Source organism: Heliangelus exortis, chromosome 3, assembly GCF_036169615.1.
Source record: "Heliangelus exortis chromosome 3, bHelExo1.hap1, whole genome shotgun sequence".
NCBI classification, from domain to species: domain Eukaryota; kingdom Metazoa; phylum Chordata; class Aves; order Apodiformes; family Trochilidae; genus Heliangelus; species Heliangelus exortis.
The window spans coordinates 7,863,296-7,883,193 of record NC_092424.1 but is presented as its reverse complement, the minus strand read 5'-3'; the positions used below and the strand labels follow the sequence as shown (position 1 = coordinate 7,883,193).

Here is a 19,898-nt window from a genome sequence, read left to right as displayed (position 1 = left end):
TTATCCAGTTAGGAGTGGAACAGAGATGATTCCTGCATTTTATTTTGTTCTGAATATTTTAATTTATGGCAGAACTTTTTATGATTTAAACTCCCTGTCTCAGTCTTTGTGGCCTGTGTTCTCTAGGCCCAACAGTTACAGATTGCTCCAGCATACGGTGTGAGATAATTGACACGTGTTGACACCACAGAAGGGAAAGGTGCTTGGCTTGCTTCTCATCTACTCTTGTGAAGCACGGATAAAATTTAATGCTTTGTTAAATATCTATTCAATAACTTTTACCAGGTCACGAACAGCACAGATGTCTTGTCCTTTGTAGGTGAATGTAAGAGAAAATCCATGCTATCAGGTATTCTCATGTTTGCCCTGCAAATATATGAAGCAGAGTACAAAAATTACATATTGCTAAAGTGTATCTTAGACCCAAGAACTATAGTGGAGAAGGTGTCTTTTGTCATAGATTGTGGTGTTTCTCAGACTAATTTCCCTTTCATTTGTTATCCCCTCACTTTTTCAGAATTAAAATAAAACAGGTGTGAACTTTAAATCGAAGAGGCTGAAAGGAAGGACATTTTTTTTTTTTTTTTAGGAAACTATTTTTCTCAGAAATCCAAACTGATCAGTTATAGATGGACAAAAAATATGTAATAATAGATAGTAGATAAATATATAATATAGAAGTAAAAAAATAAAGGCATCAGTGAACTGATGAAACCAATTGTGTAGCTGAGATTTCAATGTGTGAAATAAAATAGCATCCTGAACAGATGCTGGTTCGTCTGGCTGGTTTTTAGATATCATCTGGCTGGTTTTTATCATTCAATCAGATTGTCCTTTTATACTACTCCTTTAATCATTATACTTGAATATTGAGACTACATAGATATGTTTCTGTAGTTTGTATTATTCATATTGGCTAGGTTAATAAGGTTTTGGCTTATTTGGGCTGAAAAATAATATTTCCACTAGGAAAACTTTCTACTTTAGTCAAAACATGAAAAAATACTCATTAAATTAGTACTTTTAAAAAGTCTGTGTACTGTGTCCAAGAAAACTATATACCTTATGTTTGTGTATGAAATATTTTCTTGTGGTTAACAAAATATCTGAAAGAATTTTCCATTGCAAGCATGAAAATGTAACCAAAATAATTTGTCAGTTGCTGAGAAGCTTTCACCTGTTAGTTTCTTGAAAACCTTCATTTTGTCAGTAAGGAAACCAAGTAGTTTAGTGCTCATCTCAGGGAGACCATCAAAGATGAAGACACTCATTGTTTCTCAGGATTTGGAGCCCACCTTTCATAAAAGCTTTTATCCAGAGCATACTGAGCTTCTACTCAGGCATTGCAAGTCCCTTAGCTCTCGTTTTATTGCCATTCCTCAATGTGTAAGGATATTTCATTCAGAAGTACTTAGTAGCAACAGAGAGTGTGATTTGGGCTCTTACCCAGATGTAATGTGCTACGTGAAGAATCTGACATTCTCCTGAGTGTGAATTCAGGGAAATAATAAGTAGTTTTGGAGATAGATGTCTCAGGAAATGGAATAGAATCCTCCCTGTGAGGGATTCAGATTTCCTTTGCTGATAAAAAATGCTACGATGTTCCTTGTCTTGTAGCAATTGATCCTGGAATGGGAGTGATCAAGGGCCCCTTTGGATCAACAGAGCTGGTGCTGGGGGATGAGCTGAACACCAGGCTTAGGAATTGACTGGTGCCACATCTTTGAAGACTCCTTGTAGAGCTGCTTACTGTGATAGGACTCATTCCAATCCACTTTTTTTTTTTTAATCTTTTCATATTTAAACATAATTATGTGTTTAATTGTCTTCAAGTGGTATAATAATTCACCAGCAAGAAGAATCCAGTCTAGATGTCTTACTTCTATGTCTTTAGTATCAGCATTGTGTGTAGTCCTGGATGTTCTGCACACAACATCCCTCCCTGGCTGCTGCTGGTACTGGAGTGGGTAGTGGCATTCTGCTGGCTCCATGTTTAACATCTAATTTCTGGCTACTTCTCCTGGCAAACAGGGCTGAGCACAGTTTATCTACTCACATACACATAGCACAAGTGACAGACTGGGGAATGTGTTTGTGATATGTTGCAGGAAATACTGAGTGTGCAGAAGGCCCTCTCTATCTGTTGGGTTGGGGTTTTTTTGAGACCTACTGTCACTCTGTTAAAGATAGGGAATTATGAGGACCTCAGTTCATTAGTGCTGAGTTTATTGGGACCAAGTTGTAATGCCCTAAACAAAAGAGGGGAAAAAAGTATATCATACTGCAGACTGATAACAGGAAGTGATAGAAAGGTTTTTGACTACAGAGATTCCATTTCTCAGTATAATTACATTTCAAAAGGTTATAGTAAAAGTATGGCTTCAAGAAATATAATTAAAAGAAGGCAAAGAATGTTATTTATAATGTAAGAAGAAATTCCATAAATCATAAAACTTTATATGCACTTAATTTTTATTTTAATGTCAACAGTGCACATGAAATCTTTGAAAATATTTTTAAAGTAATACGGTTCTGAATGAAAATGTCAAAATTCTTGAGGAACGTCAGTGATTTAAGAATTTCTTCAATGATCTGGTCAGCTTTTAAAGAAAGATGTTTCCAGGGAAGGTCTTCAGCTTTTTTCAAAAGTAATTTCTAAGATTACATTCTGATTTCCATATCTGTTCCCTTCTGTTCGGAGTTCATCTGCAAAAGTCGAGTATTCTTCTGTCTGCTTTAGTGATCTTTGTGTCCTATTTAAGTTTGCCTGCATCCCTACTTAGGAATATTTATCTTCTGTGCATTTACTTGAATAATTAAACTGTTTCACTGTTACTTTTTTCCCCACAGTCCTACATGAAAGTTCCTATCCATGCGCATCACAACTGCCCAGTAAAGTGGAAAATCTCAGTGTTGTTATATTGAATTTTCATTTCTTAGCCAGTTGAAATATTTACCTGATTGTACCTACAAAACACACTGACTCTTCAAGGCAGGGATTCCTTTCTTTATGCATCATATCACTGATGATCAGTTTTGTATTGAACGTCATCAGAATGGCTTAGTCCCTAGAATAAAATCTAGATTCTGAAGTTAGAAAACTGTCATTCTTGCTAGATCCTTGTTAGTAGTAACTCATTTTGCTATGCATGCTGTTGAGCAAACTCTGATTCACACTTTCCATTTGGTTGTTACAACTCCAGATAGTTTAGAGTACACGATGGGGGAGCTCTGAGAGGATACGAGGCCTGACTGACATAAGAAAGAAAAGGAAATAGAGCAAACTATCACTGTCTCCCTTTTGAAGCAAGGTGTAAATTGATCTCCTATTTATTTCTAATGAGCCTTCTGTGTCTGGGCGTTTTTTGCATGTGTTTTGATTGGAAAACACAGTTAAATGATGTGCAAATGATTACTGCATGAATTCATGAATATAATTTATAATCTAGAATGTTGAGCAGATGGCTTGATAAAAAGTCTAAACCCAGTATCCTAACATACTCAAGCAAGCCCTTTTATATCATATTTTTAAAGATTTTTTTTATAATACAGAATAAAAATCACGCTTGTGTGAATCTGTATGTACATATAAGTGTATGTATCTGTACTATATAAAAATACTGGGATAAAGATCTATTCTGCAAAAGCAGGGTTTGGTTCCACGTGGAATGTTTACACCAAGTTGATGTTTCATAGAGATGAGAATTCAGGATGAACTGTTTGAATGGAAAAATTTCAAATACAGCATCTGTGCAGGATACCTTTCCCTGCTGGTCCAGAAAGCACAATGCTTCATAAATTCTGGTGAAGCATTCACTTTCATCGTGCAGACAGGTCCACACTTACTTGTGTATAGAGAAAGAACTGCTGCTTTGGAAGGAATGTCAGAGAAATATATGATGTAAAAAATGGTGCTGCTGTTTCTATAAAATAAGTTATGCAAAACTATTGATGTAACATGTTTGAACAGCTTTAAAATAATTAGAAACCAGCATGAAGTCCCACACCTACCCACCTAGCTATGAGTTAGGGCTGATAAAACATTCTTTTGGGTAAAGGCGAGGCAGTTGCACAGGAAGGGTTAAAAGAAACCTTCCCACAAATGGGAAATACTTTACAGTTCATTGCAATTATTTTTGAAGGTAGTTTATGAAATGCTACTCATTGAAGAGGTATATTTGATTTCAGAAATGAACCTTTGGTTACATTTTACCAAATTCATGGAACTGAGTGAGAAATAGAAGTAGATATGTCTCAGATTAATTCAGTTTAGCTAATATTATTATTAATTTCAGAACAGTCACCTGAGAATACCATAAAGGTTGATGAGTGCAGAAAGACAAATAAGTAGATTGTCTGCTCTTTAAGTAAAGTTTAAACACATTGGCTTTACTTCATTTTCAGTAATGTTTTATAATTTCTAAATCCATGCCAAGGTTTAAGTTCACATCTGGGAGTTTACAAATGTTTCCAAGGGCAAAACCAGCTCCAAATGGAACCTGATCTCATCCTGAAGCTCAAGTCTCTTCAATTCAGTTTGCATTAGGATCTGCTCAAAAGGTGGATTTTAGGTTTTAATATGTGCAACAAGGTTTTCTTGAACTGAGTGATCATAGGTGTCCTGATATCATGACTACCTGTGTTAGATAAGTAGCATTCAGAGGTTATTCTAGTTCACATTTTTATTACTTTTTTTTCTGTCCTCAGTCTAATCTCAGCAGATTTACTCTGAATTTCCAGAGTCTACAGCCTCTTTGGTCAGCATCTTTTTACATTAACTCTGTACTTGTAACAGTAGTTATTATGAAAACAAATGTACAAAACGTTTGTGGTAAAAATGCAAGCACCAGGTTCAGTATATGGTGGAAACTACTTCAGAGTGGGAAATGATGGAAAGGTAATGCCAGGGTATATCAAAATTTGTGATTTTTTGTCACAACTATCAGATGTGGGGTTTTGACAGTGAGGTCTTTGGTGCTGGACGACTTCCCTATTCCCTTTTAGAATTCATTTCCAAAGAGTAATGTTTTAATTTCTAAATAATGATTTATTCTAAAGTAGGTCTCAAGAATACAGTGTTGTAACCTGACCTATCTGTTATGGATGAAGAATTTGGGGAGGTGTTGCTGAATATTAAGAAAGTGAATATTTTTGGAACTGCATTTTTTAGAATTAGACCTCAAAGATTCTATATAATTATCTTTCAGTAGGATTATGTACCAAGAAATATATTATTATAAGAATGTATATGATGACCATAAACTAAAATGCAAATTCATACAGAATGAGATTGTATTTTTAATTTTCAAAACAGAAAAGAAAGATAATGAAGATCAGTCATTCCCTTGTCTTCTTCCCATCCTACTGTCTAAAACACAAATTAATGCCTGAAAGCCATTTAAAGTTATTTCAGTGTATGCATTCATCCTGATGAGACACAATGTAGTGCAAAAATAACGATGGAACAAAGATGCATACAGTAAAAAAAGTCTCTAAACATGCTCCTTCAGAATAATGATCTTGTCAGTTACATTCAATAAATTAAGCACATTTGAAACATCCAACATCCAAGATGTAAAGTGAGTTTTCAGGGAGGATGATACAGAAATGATCGTGTGGTCTGGATTTTTATATGTAATGCAACTTCTTAAATTTTATTTCTGGAACATTATAAATAGTTCTTAGTAGGAAAAGAGGAGACCTAATGCAATGGTCATGAAGTATCTAATACTTAGAAGTCCAGAGTCTGGAGATACTAGGATTTATTCCCAGAATATAGACAGAAATGCCTTCACTGACTACAGCAGGCTTCGACTCATGCCTGCAGTTAGAGAAGGGATGAGGTGGAAAAAAATGTCATGATTCAGCAGCTTTCTGGAGCTCCAGTCTGCTTAAAATCTGAGTGTTTGAGTTACAATGCTCCAACATATCATAAATCTTCAGAAAGCTGCTTAGTTAATGGTGGTTTCCTTAGCTGTGTCTCAGATTTCTCAGCCACAGGAGGTCACAGGGACTTGCCAGAGGTCTGCTGGTTTGCAAAGTCACAAAGAATCCCAAGTCCTGGTCCAGAGATTAAGCTGCTAAATGCAACTTCCTCAAGTTTTTCCAAATGCCAGAAGAATCTTATGACTGCTGATGTGTTTAGGCATTTTACTTACCTCCTGCCATGTTCAAAAAATTAATCAGAACAGAATTCTGTTTGGCTGTGTTTGTACATCTGCAGCTCCTTGATTTTGCCTCGTTAAAGACTGGTTGTGTAATGTACTGGTTTTCAGCCCAAATTAGGAATCTGTGTTTTTTGCTTGATAAGGGTAGGTGCATGCAGGCAGCCTCTATTTATTCTGATTTATTAGTGTTGATCTTTTTTGCAGGATAATCTCTATATAGGGATATATGGTTTTTCAAGTATCGTACGAAAGAAGAAACTGGTACAGATACAGGACTATCTGAAGCAGTGCTTTAGCTTTTAAACCCTGTTATTTTCCATCTTTTAAACTGGAAAAAAAAATAAACTGGTGATGTAAAAAAAAAGGCTCTTCAGAAAGTGTTGGTATTTTTTGAGTGAGAGATGACTTAATTAGTCAAACTTCTCTGTTCTGGTAGTAACTTCCTATGAATCTTCTGATTTTCATAGACTAAACAAATGGTTTTATAGCCATCAGTCATAAGTTTCAGAGCTCAAATATTTGCAACCTGTTAATGACTGCTGCTCTACTTCCTTTTGTGGCATAAACATAATCTGATAATAAAGACAGAGTATTTTTCTAAGCAAAAGGAGTATGACTGCAAAGGAAAATAACATGTAGATACAGTAAATGTCAAACTCTGACTAAACTGGACAAATACAAAGCAATCAGACCTGATTTGCTCTAATGTGTCTAAAAAATCAAAATTCAAAAGCTAGTGTTTTGAGTGTAAATTAGCTTTTCTAAAAATGAAATTACTTTCTTTATCCCTAAGGAAATTATAGTTGGATTTTATGTAAAAGGATAACATGAAGTCATAAGACAAATTCATAGTTTAAAAACAGAGAAGAGTTAGACAGAAAAGGGATACCAAGTTTTTAATCTCCTTAATTCCTTCAAAACAAGTCTAGTGGAGTGCTAGAGCTGATGTAATTGCTTCATACAATGGCAATGGAGTATCACAAAACCTGTTCTGATTTTCCTAATTATACTGCAAGCAGCCAAAATACAAACCTGGAAATAGGTTCCTGTTTCACAAAGCAGGGGAATGTACACTCTCTTCCCTGTGTCAGGCACTGTCTTTTGTCATGTCAGTCCACAGGTATTTACTGGGATTTAGGTGCTTTGTTACTTTCATTTTCTTAGGAAATTTCAACTTGAAAGTTTATGGAGTCATTAAGTGCTTTATGAATAAGGCTTTATTGAAAAGGCTCCTGTAAATGGTAGAGGATCTTGTAAAAATATAGCAATGTAAAGAGGGAGTGAGAAAAAGCTAAGTTCTTTTTCAGTGGATGGAGAAGGGTAGGACTTCTGGGAATCAGGTAGCTCTAATTTTAAAAGATGAAGCCAAGAAGTCAGTCTCTGTGTGTTTTTCAGTTCCATTTTATCTATTTATTGCCTAGAATCAAAAACTCTTATTGCAGTTCTGACTGTCTTCTTCCAAATAACTGCTGAAGGAAACAATGGGCAGTATTCTGTTAATCAAGTTACTTTTGCTATGATTTTAGTAATTTTTTAGATGAATGATAGGAATCTGTGAATATCATACAGGCATTTACTGTGCATTAGGAAAAATGGATTTAAAGTCATAATAGGTCAGGCTGATATAGCTACACTCCTATGCTGAAGTAAATTTTTTTAATTTTAAGCTATTATAAATCAAAGGGTGTCAATTCTGACATATTGGCAAAATATGTTTCATTGTTTTATTTACTCTTCTATTTGATATATATGCTCTCCAGTACCAGATGGCAGATGAACTTTTTTCAATGAAGAAAGTTGTTAGGCCTGAAATTCTTGCTTTCATTATTTTATTTCATAACAAATACTTATATTTTGCTTTTTACCCCTACTGAAATGAAAATACGTTTCAGAATTGTAAAACACATTACAAAAAGAGAGCTTTTACTTTCTGCATAGGTTCCCCTCAGTATTTTTTCTCAAAAAAATGCAAGTAGAGTGTCTTTTTTATTACCCCTTGCTGAATGTGAATACTTACCTGGTTTTCATACTTTTTTTCATGTTCTGATGTGAAGCTTGACAGATTTGAATAGTAAGAGATAAAAATTTGAATATTAAGAGATGAAATAAAGTTGCTTGACATGGGGAGATACTTCATTTGGGTACCAAAGGGAAGGTTAATATTTGTGTGCTTGTCTTACACGAATCTATAGTTTGCACTACAGTTCATAACTTGCTGCTAGCAAGACCTGTGAGAGGTAGGTTTGCTTTTTAGCATGAAAATTCCAAGTCTGTGTGTGATGTTTTCAAAAGCAGTAAAAAAGTGAGCAGGCCTGGAACTTTTACTGTCTCAAAGGAAACAATGAGATTTTTAATGCAGAGGGGAAGGATACTGGTGTTATTGGAGTGCTGGTAGCTAATTTTTTATGAAAAATAGTTTAAATGTTTTCTTTCATTTATTTTAATACCCATCTTGATTTTTTTTTGCATACAGAACCTAGCATGATTGTATTTTCTATGAACTTTATCCATGCTTTTTCTGTATTAATTGTTTGGGAATTTGTTTTCTTTTTTTCCTCATTATTCTTAGGAGACAATAGGTGAATTAGACATGCTGTAAGAACCAACACAGCCAGAATATCCATGACTGTCTCGTTTCTGTCTATTCAGACTAGTTAAAATAAAATATTTGTTTTCAAATAAGTTGTGTGACAGAGGGTGACAAATTACTGTGAAACCAGCCCATCTGTCTTATAGTGCTACATTACCATATTACATCACCAGCCCATTTTTTTAAAAATATGGCAAATATAATTGGCACTGAAAGCTTGCCATACTGTAATACAATTATGAAGTACAACTTTTTTTACAAGACCATAATTTAAAAGTTACTGTTTAAAATCTGTCTATGTGGTAACACTTGTATTTCTGTATTTAATGGAGTTTAACACCTCAGGGGAATTCAAAGGACCAAAAAAGCTAGGGATTGAGATTTTATGCAGCATCTCAGTTCCCTAGATGCTGAAATAGGGGTTGGGCTCTGAGCAACCTGACGTAGTTAAAGATGTCCCTGCTTATTGCTGGGGTGGGGAACTAGATGACCATTTAAGGCCCCTTCCAACCCTAACTATTCTATGAGTCCATGAAGTAAGTGTTCCTCCTTGCAGTTTTGTTGTGAATGGAGAAGTAATGCTGTGCTTTGATCAGCTTCCTCATCAGGTCTTGGACAGAGCAAGTTAGAGATCTGTTTTCATATTCATTGTTTTCCCTTAAACATTGTTTGAAATATATATTTTAAAAGGTCTCCTCCTTGCTTGGCAAGAGTTGCTTCTAAAGTCATGTGCTTCAGTGACAGCTTTCTAGTGTTTGGGCTTATCTGACAGGTGAGGAAAAGTGATTTCAGCAGACAAACTTAGATTAAAAACCATTAATAACATCTGACATGAGAAAGCTATACCAATTTAGAAAACACCTGGTTTTAAAATTAATTAATTAACTAGAACTAATTTCAGAATTAAATGGCAGTATTTTGAAATGAATGTAAGTATTCTCCCAAGGAATGTCACATTTTTAGACAGATGAATATATTGTGACTTTTCTATATTCTGTAACTAGTATTTACATGAGTGTTTCTTGTGAATGCAAAATGCACTACAAGCCACCTTTCACGTTTGTGTCTGAGTTAGTTCTGTATAACTATAGCCACTTGAGTCCTCATTTTGCATCTCCTAAAAAACCCATATGTGCTTCTCTCTATGTTCTTATTTAACATCTTAGCTTATATCCTGACCAGGGTACCAGAATCTGTTCTGTGTTTTTTGCTGAATTTTCACTTTTTGCTTTTCTTTCTCCTTGGAAGACAATCCAAACCTTTTTGACATTTTTGTCAAATTTTTTTGAAAGATCCATTTGGGATCCCAGAGGGCAGCTTTCCAGTTTGCCTATTTACAAAATATACAGGTGACCTCATTTTTAATGTCAAGACCATCATATTACAAACAACAAATACAACTCAGTAAACATCTTGGATTTGAAGACCATAATTTCAAAAATGTATTTTGCCTAAGCAACATTATCTCTATCTATGGTTGCACAGTTTAGAAGCTCAAATCATGGCCTGACAAATTAAAAATGTTGTTTATAGTTTAGGCTTCTTAAAAAGTAACAATGTTTTCAGAATGAAGAATTCTTATCAGAATCCCTCTATTAATATAAATATTCCTTCACCAAGAGTTTTTTCATCAATATCTGTTTCCTTCTCAGGTCCCCATAGTGGTGCTTGCTTTTCCAATATCATTCTAACCAATGTAGGAGCTTCTCAATGTAGCATTAATAATTTTAAATACTCTCTCTCCCAAATGATGTGTTTTCAAGTAAAATTCTTGTGTAAAATTCTTTTTGTAATATCTAAGCTTCCAATAACTTAAATAACTTTGCATTTCTATGTGATTTCAGTAAATTTTACATGAAGACAGTGTTTGTTTGGGTTTTTTCTCTTTGAGAGAATCTATCTAAGAGGTTTATTTTCATCAACTTTACTCTTAGGTATCTCAGCACTTCTGAAAGTGCTTCTTTTCTAGTAGCTGTGTCTCTGTAAGTGCATATTCATTCCTTGTCCCCAGGACTCTCTGCTTCTCCAGGTAGTGATACCCAGAATTTGGTATAACTGCTCAAAATGGGCAAGGCCCAGTAATGAACAGCAAAGGAACTGTTGTATGATTTTTTAATAAAGCACTAACACTTATGAAATGAATGAAAATGAAATGCTGGTTTTGTTGATTAAGCATTTTAGAGGCACAGGTACACAGGAATGTGCTTAAAATTATTCCAAAAGTCCAGTTCAAAATCCACAAAGTGTGCAGAGTCTCTCATATTGATGCAAGTTCGGTGGTGAATGAATGTTCAGTGCTGATGTCAGGGACAAACCCAGTGGGACAGTTCATATAATTAGAAAAAATTCAGGTCACAATAATAATCAAAAGAAACTGGCATTGATTTTCAGATAAATTCAAAATAACCTTAATTATTCTTAACAAATTAAAAAAGCATGCCCTGTACTCACTGAATGTAAGCACAGGCTGCTGGTATATACAGTAACACCCGTGTTTTACAACCAATCTGGAACATCACCTAATTGCTCAATCTGACACAGTACTGTATGGATAATTAGGGTAAAGATATTGAATCTTAATTAGAAATTCACAAATAGATAATTACAAATGCCAGCATAAGAGTGGTGACAGGTAGTGCTTTGATATAGAGTTTTGTGTTATGTGTGTAGCCAGAGTATCTTCAGCTCTCTACAAATATTCTCTTGAGGGGAGGGAGTGTGAAATATTTGGTCACACCAGTGAGTTCATACTGCAGAAGGAAAGGAACACAAGCAAGGCTGTAAAGCTTCATAGCTATACAGAGTAAATTAGGTTCTTCTAACTATCTCCATTGCATCCATTTATTATGTTTGGAAACTTTTGTGTTGAATTGAATTAACTCAAATTTGCATTAAATGGAAAATGCTAAAATCTGTGCTATAGAGATGTCAAACCATCTCATTTCTACATGCTTGATTTAGAAAAAGCTGTCAGTACACCTGACCTGAGACTATTTGCTTTAGATTGCTGAGTAACATAGAAATATTTTATCTGGCAATCAGTTTGCCATTATAATACTTGTCAGTGCAGCCTCCTGGGATTTGTAGTTCATGTATTTTGTTTTCTTTTCTTCTCTGTGATGGAGCTTGACTAGATGAAGAAAGCTCCCTGGTTGAGGGTTGTGCTTTACCTTAGGGTTGGGCAGCTTGAAGGTAGCACCGTGATGATTCAGTTGAAGAAGGATTTGGCAGTGATTGTTGGTGTGTGTAGTCCAGGCAAAGAGCAGCTCACGTGGGAAGACAGAGTCTGAGACCCCTAAAGTGTAACTCTGTTGAGGCAGTTTAGCCATTCATGTAAATGTATTTTTTGCCTCAGTGAATCACAGCAAAATACTTTCTTACAAATTTTCTACATCCTGCAATTCTAAGCTTTTTATCTGATGGAGGTCACAGCAGGAAATCTGCAGTATAATGAACAGCATGAGAGACAGAGCATATTCAGTACAATGGAGGAGAACTGCCAAAGGCAAAAGCACTCACAGGTAAATCATTATCAGTATAATATTAAGATGAGAATATATCTAACCATTCTGTGTAGTTAGCATATATCACAAAAGCTAAAAAAATGGCCATGACCTCATAAGGAAACTTGGATCTTTCTTGTATTCTGCTGGTTTTGTTCAGTCCAAATTCCTTCATCTATGTCTCTGCATGGGGGTTGGCTAAGGAAAACCTCCTGCAACCTGCTTGCCAGCTGCAGAGAGGGGAAATAATGTCTAGGGAAACTTGTTGCTTCATGCAAGAAATTATTATGTATTGTAACTTTTACTCTTTCAGCAACTTTGGATGAGGTTTGTAGTTGGTTCCAGTGGGTTATACCACCCCTGCATTTGGATAAACTGAAAAAGATTTCAGCCAAATTAACAAAGCTGTGGTGTGGGCAGACCCCAGTGCACTCAACATGAGAGCACTCTCCTGTTCTGAGGTATGTTAACTGGGTACAAAATTATGCTTAGTTTCATTCTATTAGCTCTGGATAAACTTTTAATTCCTTGGTACTGAAATTTACATTAGTAGCAGAAATGGAATCGAGAGATCTGAAAATGTGTAAGTAAGTAGGTCAAGGCTTCAAATTTTACTGTAGATCTCTTGAACTTTAATTAGTTCCAACCTGTCCTGGTTTGAGCCAGGAGAGAACCAATTTTATTTCTAGTAATTTTACTTTTCAGAGAATTCTTTTCAAAGTAACTGCGCTTCCTGAAATTAACTGCATGTTTTCAACCAGTGCCTGCTTCTGGGTCTCATAATGCTTGATATTTAGAGTCATCACTGGAGAATGGTATGCAGAACCAAGGTCACTCCTTAGTTCCTTCAAACTTACTGTGTGCTGGAAAGAAAAGGGAGGAAAAAAGGTCACAGCTGGGGGGACCAGACCCAAAATTTACTAAACTAAATATTCCATCCCCTACCTGTCACAGTTGGTATAAAGCTGAAGGATCACGAATGTCAAGCTTTGTTTGTCCATGGACAGCAGCCTGGGAGGACTCCCTTCTTTCTTCTGCCTTTGATCCATCTCCAGTCTGAGTTTGAGTCCAGGAGTCCCGTCCAGGACTTTCCCAGGGCATCACTGGAGGGTGGGGGTGGAGAAGGGAGCATTGTAATGGCTTTGTAAATATTTGTGTATACATCTTTTTGTTTTCTTATTCATCATTGTTTCCTTGAAGCTGTGTAGCTTAGTTTTTAATCCACAAGTCTTTCTCCTTTACTCTTTTTCCTTTCCCTTTCTGGGAAGGGAGAGGCATTAATACAGAGCATCTGTCATTTGTTTAATAGCTGGCCCAGAGTTAAATTTTTACACAAATGATTGCCTTCTTTTTCTACTTTTGGAATCATATCTAGCGACCACCTTTATGGGGAGTGTATTTAGGCTTCCATTTAAGAGAAGAAAAACCTCTTGCCCTGCACTGACAAACTTCTTGAGCTTTCAACTTTTGCCTTTGAATTAATTTAAAAAAAACCCCACTTCATAACAAGCAGTGATGTTGAATTATGGTGCAAGGGGATAATTTTTGCAAGATATGTGGATATTTAGATTTAGGAATTTAAAGATGAGGGTCTTCCCAAACCACATGGGCACTGAAATATAAGAAACCATAAAAATTTTTCTTATAGGAGTGGTATTCATCACACCTAGCTGCAACCAGCTGAAGGATACTAGTCCTGGTTTGTTATCAGGACTTCCACTGTCAATAATAAGGACAGAAAGACAGCTTTGAGGAGTTACTAATGATTAAAAGTAGAAGTGAATCATACCCCATATGTCATATCAAAGAAGAGAAGCCTGAGAAACATAGTCCTGTGGTCTTTTAGCACTACACAGAACTGATCACACCATCTTTATTTCCCATTTGATTACTTTTAATATCTCTTCCCCGTGGCCAAATACAGCTGTGGGCTCATTATTTCTGTATGGATTCTGCCCCTGGGGTAAGTCATCCCTGTCTCTGTGCATTTGGAGCAGTGCCAGGGGTCATTATTAGGCAATGGCTCCAGTATCCTGCAGCCTTCCTGTTACAGGATCTTGCTGTTTGCTTTCTTCTTGCTTCCTATAAGATGCGTTCTCACTGTTGTCATATTTAGTCTTTGAAATAGATTTCACATATTCCTTACATGTCAAGATGAAGACTGAAAATTATCTTCACAAGGAAATGAGTGAAGTTTTAAATATGAATAGGTTTAGCCTCAATTGCTTGTGCATCAGAAGGCTGGTGACTTTCTGTCAGGTTTAGAATTGCCTCACTGGTAAAGCAGTGGCACTTTTTGAAGTATCCATTTATTTAGAAATGCTCCTGTAGAATCCTTGCTCTGCTGTAGACTTCCTTCTAGTTATATTTTTCATGTTAATTGTGTATAATGATGACTGAAAAGCTTAAAGATTTGCTTGTATAAGTTCCTTTTTTGAAGCACATTGAATTTAATTTTCAGAGTGATCAGGAGGTAATTATTCATGGATGTGGTTTTTTGAGTCCTTTGAGAAGGCTTAGGACTAAAGAAGATCCCATTGCATGTTCAGAGCTGGTCAGGTTAAGCTAGGTAAGGATGTAAGAAAAGAAGTGTGAAAGCCTCATTCTAAGGTGGGGTGAAGGAGCTTACCTTTCACTTTTGAGCATTTTGGGTCAGGTGACTCAGAAGCAAATAATGATGCATCATAAGGAAAATTATTGTGTCAGGCAACAGCCTGTGTTTCCCAGAGTAGACTTTTTGAACAAAATTAGATGAAGTTTTTCTTTCATCATTCTAATTGAACTATTCTGCCCTTTTCATTGTCTTAGGTTATTAATGATGAATGAGAGAAATGCCTTGAGTGCTGCTTCCCAAACACAATTAAGTGAGATGTTTTTCAGTGGAAGAAATTATAAATTTGCTGACTTTGAAGCAGCTAAAACAGAAATAGGAACTATGTATAATGAAAGTTAAACTGTGCACCTACATTTGCTGGATTAGATGGTTTAGAAACTAATTAAAGCTGGGTTTTTTGTTTGTTTGAAGAAAAGATTCACTTGAATTTGAGAAACTACTTATTTACGTAAGGGCTCAATAAAAATTCACCAGCTGAATGACGAAGGGGTTGAAACAAACCTTCACTCATTCTATGAATAATAAATGTAGGGATAGTTTCCACTTCATAGACAACAGTTTGACAGTTTTTTTTCAGAACATTATTAATAGCCTTAAATTCCATGTCAGAAGAAAGCCATTACAAGGAGCATTGATTCTTCCCTTGTGTTACATTTGTACATTTCTTAATTCAAAGCAATGGACTTGGTCTGCCACCTCTTGTTGTGTGCTGTACTAACAAGATCTTCATCTTGTGTGGGCTTTCTGTTTTGGACTGTGCCTCTGGATTTGTGACACTTGGGTTGTTTATGTATGAGCTATAAGTACATGGAGTGTGTGAACCTCCAGAAATTCTCGGTGTAAAGTTTTTTCACAGTCAAACCAATTGATTTTCTTTTCACTTTTGATATGGATTTTTGTTCTTTCTCCCCTATGCACACCATTGGTGACCCCAGCTCTCTTTCCCTGTCCTGGCTGTATGCAGCTCCCAAACTGGGACAATTAATTCATGTCTTATTTGCTTTTTGCTGATTTGCTTTTTTGCTGCTTATTTGCTTTTTGCTGATTTGGGTCACCTGACTTCTGTGGCAAAAAAGCTGAATAACATAATACTGTCTCTTTCCTTAAAGCAACCCAACTGCAAACTTCAAATAAATTATTTGGAAACGTGTTGGGGAGACAGAGGTGAGATAGATGTTCTTTTTTTTAAAGACTTCACTAGTAAAATAACATAAAATGCTCAGTCACTCAGAGTTTTTCATACGTAGTATGAAAGGAGGTGATTTGAGGAAAAAAGGAGGGATAGCAGTAATTAATTTTATCACAACATTATATTATCACAACATTATTGGATATTTTGAGAAATCAAATAATCAAAAAAGAAAGATGGAAGTTATCTAATGTGTAAACTGAAGTTACATAATGTGCAAGAACAAAACCTGACATTTTCTGGCAATTACTCTGAATACTCTTTGCTGTTCATAGTTCACATAGAAGTGAATCTTTGGATTGGGCATAATTTATAAAATGGGTGGAACAAATTAGCCTTAAAAAATGAGTTGGAAAAAAATAGCTAATATAAAAAAATATATAAAAACCACAGCAAAATTATTTTAAACATTTTTTTTACCCACTTGATTACCCACGAATATTCCTGTTTCTGGCTCTGTTGTCTCCAGGGATGCAAAGTTGCATCATGCCATGATTTTTTTCCACTAGTCAAAAGAATTTTTGCTTTAAACTTAAAAGCCCTATTTTTCTTTTGAGCAGCCTTTTTGAGAATTGTATCAGTCCTCTAGAAGGCTGTATGAATCCATAGTTTGCTTTTATATTTGGCATAATACCCATAATGCAATCAAACATTAAGTTCTGTATTCTTTAGTGGTTTTTGAGTACTTTTAACTAATCCAACTAAAAATCTTTCTGCTTAGCTACTTCTTTTTCAAGAGACTTGGAGCACATACATGTTTTACTGTTGCCCATGAATAAATTGCTTCCAGTTTTCTAGTGTGTTCTATAAAATATGAAATATAAATTAGAGGTTAAAAATAGCAAGAGTGGACCTGTAATTCTGAGGGATTGGCCTGGGATTTCTTGTATAAATAATTCTAGATTTCTTTTTTTTTTTTTTTGTGTTCAGATGGAAGACGTCATCGCCCGCATGCAAGATGAGAAAAATGGGATTCCTATTCGTACAGTCAAAAGTTTTCTTTCCAAGATCCCCAGTGTCTTTTCTGGTAAGAGTCAAAGTGAATTTTTCTAATATTTAAAATTTCAGCTCTGTCTTATGTAAGAGAATGCTATGGGGAATTCACAGTCCTCTGGTCTGGAGACATTGGCTATCCTTTGAATGCATTAATCACAGTTTTTTTTGATGTTTCACATTGGAGTGGGCTTCCACAGATATGGTTTGGTCCTGTAAATTGTGAAGGGAAGGCTTAGTTTACTAAAGAAAACGTCAAATATCTGAAGATATTTGATATATATATATTTGATAAGATATATATTGATATCAATATATATTGATAATATAAGATATTTGATAAGATATATATATATTTATTCCAGAGTTTCTGCATTTTTAGCCTGTTTTCATGGCAAGTATTCCGAGTTTATTGTATAGTTATACATATTGTACATGAAGATAAGAACTGCCACAACAGGACAACAGGACAGTCACTGCTGCAGTATGTATTTTAGACTAAGTTATGGATGTAGAAACTTATTACAACTCTTATGATCCACTTTTGTAGCAGATTTACCTTTGGTGTGAATTCACTAGAGCTCTTGAATTGCAGATTAATTTGGATAACAGCACTCCAGTCACCTACAATCATAGAATCATAAAATTTTCAGGGTTGGAAGGGACCTTTAAGATTATCTAGTTCCAACCCCCATGCCATGGGCAGGGACACCTTCCACTAGATCAGATTGCTCTCTAGAGCCCTGTCCATCATGGCCTTAAAACTTCCAGGGTTGGAGCTTCCACCACCTTTTAGGGCAACCTGTTCCAGTATTTCACCACACACAATAGTGAAGTGAAATGGATTGTGAAAAGAACCCAGTTCTTGACTCAGCTCCAACATATTGTATATGCCAAGATAAAAATCTCTGAAAATAAAGGGCTAAAACCAAAGCTGTTAGCAGCTATGCTGATTCTATACCTCACTCCTTGGTGCATTTTTCCTAGCTATTTAGTGTTAATGATACTCATTTGAGTTCTTTCAATAAAGAACTCTATATAAAATATCTATTTTTATGCAAATAACTGTGGTGAACAATTTAGCACATTGCAAAGTCTTTAACAGAAGTGGTGAGGCTTATTATACATACGAATAAACAATCATTGGAGAGGGAAAAATGCATCCTTGTCTGATTCCAGAGGGGATTCAGCATAAAAGAATCAGTGGAAGTGCAGCACTGGGAGATGGCTGCTCTGACTTCTGCTCTCTGCAGACCTGCAACCCGTTGGGCTCATCAGAGAACACCTGTGGTGTATTTTAGTATTTCATGAGAAACAAGAATGGGTATCTTACACTCCATCATACTGTAGCATCTTGGCTCTGATGAACTAATAGTTTCATTGCACTCAAAGCTTATTTTATACCGAGTTCTGCAGCATTCACTGTTCCAAAACAGATATTTACAGTCCAGCTGTTAGTTTTCATTTGAGTCAAACTACTACACATGGATTTTTCAGTACACTTCTATACTGACTCATCCTGATATTATCTCACTGCCTTCTGGGGCCACTGTAGAAATAAACTGTATTCCTGTTATGATTTCAGCCAAAAATGTTTTTTGGAAAAGACCCTAGCCATTAGATTCTTGCTGAATTACCTCATCCAACTAGTGCTCGTGGGGGTAAATACAATTAGGTCTTTGAACAGAGAGAATGTACAATGTGCTGTAGCAGATGGTCCTTGTAGTGATGGTTCACCTCATGCTGAGTCACCCACAATCTTACTTGCAAGTAGGCTCAGACTGAATGCAACAAATAGGTGAATTTGCATGGAAGCTTTGCAGAGAACAGCCTGACATAACTATGAGACCTAATATGCTAATGGCTGGCACCAGACTTACTAGGTTCTATTTTAGATCTTACACTGGTCACTAACTGTTAATGAAAATGCTGCTGGAAACTGTAATATTGCTTTAGTCTTTTATTATGAACAATATAGGCTTCTCATGGCCTTAAAACACAACAGAGGTTGTGTTCTAAAAACTGCATTGTTCTGAAAGTGTATCCTATAGCAGAGCCTCATCTATGTCTTAACTGACCTGATTATATGTCAAGTGAACTGGATTTTTCTTGAAGGAAGGATTGAGTCAGTTTTCTCAGTAGCTTTTAGTTACATGTCTGGATATCTAAAGCTGATCTTGAAGATGACACTGAAGTAGTTTTCCTATGTGGGTCTTGGGAAATATGACTGTTTAAAACCAAAATTTCAGTTCTCTCTGCCTGTGGGTCTTAAGTCACTTTCTATGATTTATGGGCTCTCAATTTTCAGAAGGCAAGTGTTTAAAACAGGGCGTGATGGCTGACCAGGCTGCAGTAGTGCAGGACTCCTGGATGCCTAATGCCTGTACTCTGAAGGTGAAGTCAGAACATTGTTATTCACCAGATCTATACTGTGGCTTTGGTTTGCAATTATAATGGTTATAAAGAAAAAAAAAAAAAGAAAACAAAAAATCCCAAAACAAAACCAGTAAGTAGGGTTTTCTCTTTCTGTGTGATTATGCATTTTGATGAACAAATTGAAGGCTTGTTTTTGTTGCCTCGATGGTTTTAAAATGTTTTGGAGGAGTGATGAAGATAGTTTATATAGACATCCTGCCAGTCAACAATAGTAATTGCATGAAGGTTGTTATGTGCCTTCTTTACTAACACTTGATTAGAGCATTTAGGAAAAAAAAAAAAAAAAAAAAAAAAGGCAATTTGTCTGGGACATGGCTCACCATTAGTCCTGGAAATGGATGAAGAAAACTTGCTCAAAATGATGAATGCAGGGAGTCTGACATATGAATCATAGGGATTAGAAGGA

At 35.7% G+C, this 19,898-nt stretch overlaps 1 protein-coding gene across 10 annotated transcripts in view; it reads left to right on the top strand.

The window, feature by feature from the left end:
* RGS7 (regulator of G protein signaling 7) overlaps positions 1–19,898 on the top strand; it is a 219,564-nt gene that overhangs the window by 72,444 nt on the left and 127,222 nt on the right. For all 10 annotated transcript variants that reach the window (XR_011724920.1, XR_011724921.1, XM_071739083.1 and 7 more), the window contains one exon: positions 16,994–17,090. Coding sequence is in view for 8 of the 10 variants with exons in the window: in XM_071739083.1 (XP_071595184.1) it covers positions 16,994–17,090 (97 nt within the window). In the remaining 2 variants the exon portion in view is untranslated. The remainder of the gene's footprint in view (positions 1–16,993; positions 17,091–19,898) is intronic.